Source organism: Brassica napus, chromosome C2 (genome assembly GCF_020379485.1).
Source record: "Brassica napus cultivar Da-Ae chromosome C2, Da-Ae, whole genome shotgun sequence".
Classification (NCBI taxonomy): domain Eukaryota; kingdom Viridiplantae; phylum Streptophyta; class Magnoliopsida; order Brassicales; family Brassicaceae; genus Brassica; species Brassica napus.
The window spans coordinates 5298154-5303957 of record NC_063445.1 but is presented as its reverse complement, the minus strand read 5'-3'; the positions used below and the strand labels follow the sequence as shown (position 1 = coordinate 5303957).

Here is a 5804-nt window from a genome sequence, read left to right as displayed (position 1 = left end):
AATACATTTTTAAGTGGCAAAAAACTATATCATTGTTATTTATATATATAATAGATTATTATTTAAATAAATAAAAATTAAAAAATTTAAAAAAAATTTATGTTTTCGAAATATACTTTCTCAAATTCGAACTTTCTCAAAAAAAAAATTTTGAATTTTTTTTCGAATTTTGTTTTTATTTTTTCAAAATTTCTTTTTGAAAATCGAAAATTATGTTTGAAACTATTTTTTAAATTTTTTATATATTTATAAGTATTTATTTATATATTTATTAGAATCATAAATTTCACATTCCAGAAACTCTACCCCACCCCACTCCTCAACTCTATATAATCTCTAACTCAAGATTAGTTAACGCTAAGAATATAAGTGTCTTTTACTTTTCATTAAAAATAAAGATAAAAGTAAATAGTGTAAACATGAAAATTGATACTGGTATTTGCGGCAATTTCTCCTCAAACTTCACCCTTAGTTTATCAAACACATGTAGGAAAAATCACTACCAACTCCAACGGTTATATGTACAGACTAAAAATATTTTTAATATGCATGATGTGCTAAAAGAATAGCTAAATAAATAACTGAATAAAACGTGGGATAAATAATGAATATATATATATTGAAGGATAATGTATCTTATTTTGCAAAGGATAATGTATTTTGTAAAATAGCATATCTTGTTGAAGATTTGTTTTGTTGGTCCAAGCCGGGAAACAAATTCTCGCAAACAGGGAATTATATCGGTTCTTTACTTGGTCACCCATTAAACATCTTAAATGATACAAATTCCCAAATTTCTGTGAAGTTTATGTCAGTTTGGATTTTGGTTTAGAATAATGTTGGTTTTATAATACACGTTTGTATGTATTCATTTTTTTCAATTTTTACAGACTCTTTGCTAGACAATATTTGTTTTTAGCAAAATGTTTTGGCAAATTATAAATAAATGATGTGTATTTCGCCTATGATTTTTTTTTTGAAAAACAGTACCCCAATATCATATAATCATAACGTGTTATCATAAAAAATCATAGTCGTGTTTATTGTGTCAACTATATAAATACTTGTATCCATAGATTCATGTAAAACTAGGAATTTAAGTATTTAACAATGATATCTAAAGTACAAAAAAATCCAGAGTATTATAACAAACTTAACAAGGAAAAGATAGATATATGTATATAAATATATACTTTGTTAGTTAATCATATGGTTCTAATTTTACAATTAAATGATTATGTTTTTTTATCAAAAATGATTATGTTTAAGTATACATGACACATACGGGAAAACTTGAACGGAAAAAACTAATGTAGGGCAAATCTCCCAAAAATCCTGAAATTGTTTTTACCAAAAAAACACAAAAATAAAAAAAATGACAAATTTTTTTTATGAAAAAGACCATTATACACTTAAGATATATAAATATAAAAATAAATATTTTTTTAGTTTTTGAAAAAAAATTCAAACTCAAACTTTTTTCTATTTTCGAAATCTTTTCTTTGTTAATTTTTATTTTTCAAAATTTTTGTTTTGAAATCTGGAAAATTCATTTTGAAACTGTTTTAAAAAATATTTAAAACTCGGTGATTTTCCCGTGCTCATACACGGATATAAATATTTATAAAGTAAATATACTATAATAATTGATTGATATTTACTTTTAATTTATTTTTTTTTTAAATCCTAAACGCTATCCGAGAACTCCACCCCTCATATCTAAAATATAAGTCTATATTTATGATAAAAAAAATATATATCAAATTTCATGGAATTTCTCTATATTATATTGCATTGTGTATCTTTTGGGATTTATACATAAATACATTGTTGCGTGAGCTCGACTTGAGAAGCCAATTTGCCTAGTGAACATTTTTTTTTTAGTGAACATTATTTATATAAAGCACACTAACTTACTAAGATAAAACACACTCTAAAAATGTCTTTTCCATTTACGATTCTCCTACCATTGGTCTTCTTAATATTGTCACCTTATTTCGTATCTTTCACACACTCCAAAGTCGCTCGACTTGGTATTTCCCCAACAACTAGACCGACAGAAACAGTAGATGCCTCTGCTAGTACTTCTGATCTCAAATTTTTCTACTACGATCAGATTCTCGACCATTTTTCATTCACCCCCGAAAGTTACCAGACGTTTCAACAAAGATACGCCGTCGATTCCAAGCACTGGGCTGGTGCCAACGCCAGCGCACCTATCTTAGCTTTTCTTGGAGAGGAAGCGTGGTTAGAAGTTGATTTGCACGATGTCGGTTTTTTCCAAGATAATGGTCCTCGTTTAAAAGCCCTTTGCGTCTACATAGAGGTGTGTTTGTGTGACTTTACATGAGTATATTATCAGAGCACCCACACCCGTAGTGTATTCAGCTGAAACTCTTAAAATTTTAACAATAATACTCTCTATGTTTCTGTTTCGTAAAAAATGTCTGACATTTTGAATAGATTAAGAAAATGATTGAAATTCATTTATGTTTATATTAGTTACACATGTTTAACTAGTAATATTTGAAAGTATTAAAATTATTTATAAAATAAATACATTTTATAATTAATATTAAGGTTAAAGTAAATATAAATTGCACTGAAATTAAAATAACACTCTTTACCTAACAATTAAAATGTCAAAATGAGACTCTTTGTGATAGTGATTAATAAAATTATTAATTAACTTTATAAAATAGAAAAGCAGAATTAACAAAAATAGGACTCGTAAATTATGAGTTTCTCATGATTTTTTGAAAGCCTTTCAATGTAAGAACATCACTTGCTTTCTTTCTTTCATTTTTCATTATTTTTTAGTGATGAGAGATTTAGTGCGATATCACAAATGTAGATGATCTTAGTTTCTTATTTAGCATATGTATAAATGTATACTCTAACGATATGCAGCATAGATATTATGGAATGTCTATGCCATTTGGATCGGCGAAAGAAGCATTGAAGAACGCGACTACGTTGGGGTATTTAAACGCTGCACAAGCTCTGGCAGACTATGCCGCGATTCTCGTGCACGTTAAGGAGAAGTATTCTGCGAAACACAGCCCAATCATCGTCGTCGGAGCATCCTACGGTGGAAGTAAGTCCACGTTATTATAGCTTACTTAATCTTTCTCTTTAATGTATATGGAATATTGTTTCGAGAAGAGTATTCTACGTGATGATCTCCCTTCAACGGTAATTTTTAAATAGCTATACATATGACTAAAATACAGTATCTTAAATAATGACAATTCTTTTTCGTGGTACAAAAAGTGTTAGCGGCATGGTTCAGGCTAAAATATCCACATATAGCACTTGGGGCATTAGCTTCTTCGGCCCCTCTTCTCTATTTCGAAGATACTCGTCCTAAATATGGTTATTATCATGTCATAACCAATGTTTTTAAGGTAATATATACAATAGACCATTTCAACATATTAATTGTTTTGGTTTGATATATCATAATAAACCCACTTCAGTTATGCAATTCTCATTAAACTTGTGCTGTTAAAAGTTTAGTCTTGACTAATATGATTTCCTAAAATATAATTTGACAAGGAAACGAGTGAGAGATGTTATAAAACAATTCGTAAATCTTGGAGAGAGATTGATAGAGTTGCTGCCAAATCCAACGGTCTCTTGATCCTTAGCAAAAAATTCAGGACTTGCGCGTACGTAAGAATGATAATTTTTCCTTTAATGCTTATCAATATGTAACCTACACTTCAGTACTTAAGTTGTTTTGTAACTAACAAATTTCAGTCCATTGAGCCGTAGCTTCGATATCAAAGACTTTTTGGACTCAATATACGCAGAAGCAGTTCAATTCAACGGGAATCCCGGTGATTGGGTGGCTACATTATGCAACGCAATCGACAACCCACCAAACCGTAAAAATTATGTACTTGACCGGATTTTTGCAGGTATTGTTGCCTATATAGGCAACCAGTCTTGCTATGATACCGATTTGTTTATACAGCCCTCAAACGATTTCATCGCATGGAGTTGGCAGGCATGTACACTTTGGGTTATAAAACATACACATAAAGTTATACTATTATTCTAATCAATATATAGACAAGTTAAATTACATTAACGATCTATTAATAGAGCTGCAGCGAAATAGTGATGCCGATAGGACATGACAAACACGACACAATGTTCCAAACGGCTCCGTTTAATATGACCAGTTTTATTGACGACTGTAAATCCAGCTATGGTGTTTTTCCTCGGCCGCATTGGGTCACGACATATTTTGGGATTCAAGTAGTTAACTATTTTTAAAGTCTTATTATAAAGGGTAGTTTGATAAAAACTAATCAGTCATAATATGTGTATTGCAGGATGTCAGGTTAACTCTCAGGAGATTTGGGAGCAACATTATTTTCTCTAATGGATTAGCTGATCCTTACAGCGTCGGCGGGTAACTAAACATATATATATATTATACACCAACAGTTTAAATAGGTTATTTAATCAATACGTGTTACGGGGTTTTCAGAGTGTTGGAGGATGTTTCAGATAGTATAGTCGCCATCAAGACACTTAAAGGTAATTTGTTGAAATTTTCAAATTAAATTAAGCATTACTCAAAAGTCGAGTAAGAATTGCACTTCTTTAATACTGAGAACAGGTACACATTCTCAAGATCTCAGCACGAGGAGAAAGGACGATCCGGAATGGCTGGTGATGCAAAGAGAAAAAGAAATTAAAATAATTGAATCTTGGATTTCAACTTATCAAAAAGATCTAAGAGGTCTTAACATGTCATAATAAGTTTAGATTATAATTATATCCTCCGTGAAAAATAAGTCTTACCAAAAAGGGTTCATAATATATCTTTAGTATGTAAGTGAATAATTTGTACTTGCCGTGGAGTCAGTCAGTGGTCTTTAAAAATGGAATGTATATGAAAAACTATCCCCTTACTTTATTTATTTTATTTTATTTTTTGGTCCAATCTCTTTATTGCTTTTGTGTAGAGTTTGTGAATTTTAAGAGTCCATAGATTTTAAAAGTTATGTGGATTTTGAAAATTTATATACATTGACTTATGAAATTTGATCATAACTTTTTTAGATTAGTTTAGATTTTCATGAATTTTATTACCTATTTTCTATCATTCTTTTTGTAAAGTAAATATATAATTTATTTATTTTCTAAATCATATAGCATTATTATTTATTTTTTCTTTCAAATTAAAAAGAAAATAATAGTGATACATACAAAATTAGAAAATTTTCTTAAATAGTCATTTTAAAGTTTTTGTTGAGAATTCAAAGAGAAAAATGATCAAAAACAGTTTCATGAAAAAAGTAAAAGACGATTTTACCTCTTGCTTTATATATATAAAAGTAATAAAATAATAAAAATTAAGAATAAATAAGTTTCTTTCATAATTTCGAATTATATGTTTTCAAATTTGAACTTTTTAATAATTTTTATAATTTTGGATTTTTTTTCAAAATATTTTCTAACTCCAGTTTGTTAGCGTAACCCAGAATTTGGCTCTCAAATTTTATTTTTGAAATTCAAAAAAAATTTGAAACTATTTTAAAAGTTTTATTTTAAAATTATTAATATTTATATTCAAAATGATAATTATTTATAAAATAATTATATATTCTAAAATGCAAAAGTATATAAATGTAATGAATTATAGTTTTGGACATATAATTTAGATTTAAGGTGCAATAGATATTTGGTAAGAATAATTTTTTTTTCTATTTTTTTATCACATGTATTTTGAAAATCACAGGGTTACATATGATATTTTGAAAGTTGACTTTTATGAGTAAAAATGA

At 28.2% G+C, this 5804-nt stretch overlaps 1 protein-coding gene across 2 annotated transcripts; it reads left to right on the top strand.

The window, feature by feature from the left end:
* Nucleotides 1-1872: 1872 nt before the first annotated feature.
* Nucleotides 1873-4960, top strand: LOC106385255 (lysosomal Pro-X carboxypeptidase-like). Of its 2 annotated transcripts, XM_048746569.1 has the most exons (9): nucleotides 1876-2326; nucleotides 2911-3097; nucleotides 3274-3407; nucleotides 3559-3671; nucleotides 3763-4012; nucleotides 4111-4266; nucleotides 4344-4423; nucleotides 4502-4551; nucleotides 4634-4960. In XM_048746569.1, exons 1-9 carry the CDS (start codon nucleotides 1940-1942, stop codon nucleotides 4771-4773), a joined length of 1497 nt encoding a protein of 498 aa, XP_048602526.1. In that variant the 5' UTR covers nucleotides 1876-1939; the 3' UTR covers nucleotides 4774-4960. The 2 variants fall into 2 exon arrangements, 1 of the variants encoding a protein (XP_048602526.1); XR_007318995.1 differs by lacking the exon at nucleotides 4634-4960 and having other exon boundaries at nucleotides 1873-2326; nucleotides 4119-4266.
* Nucleotides 4961-5804: the final 844 nt, after the last annotated feature.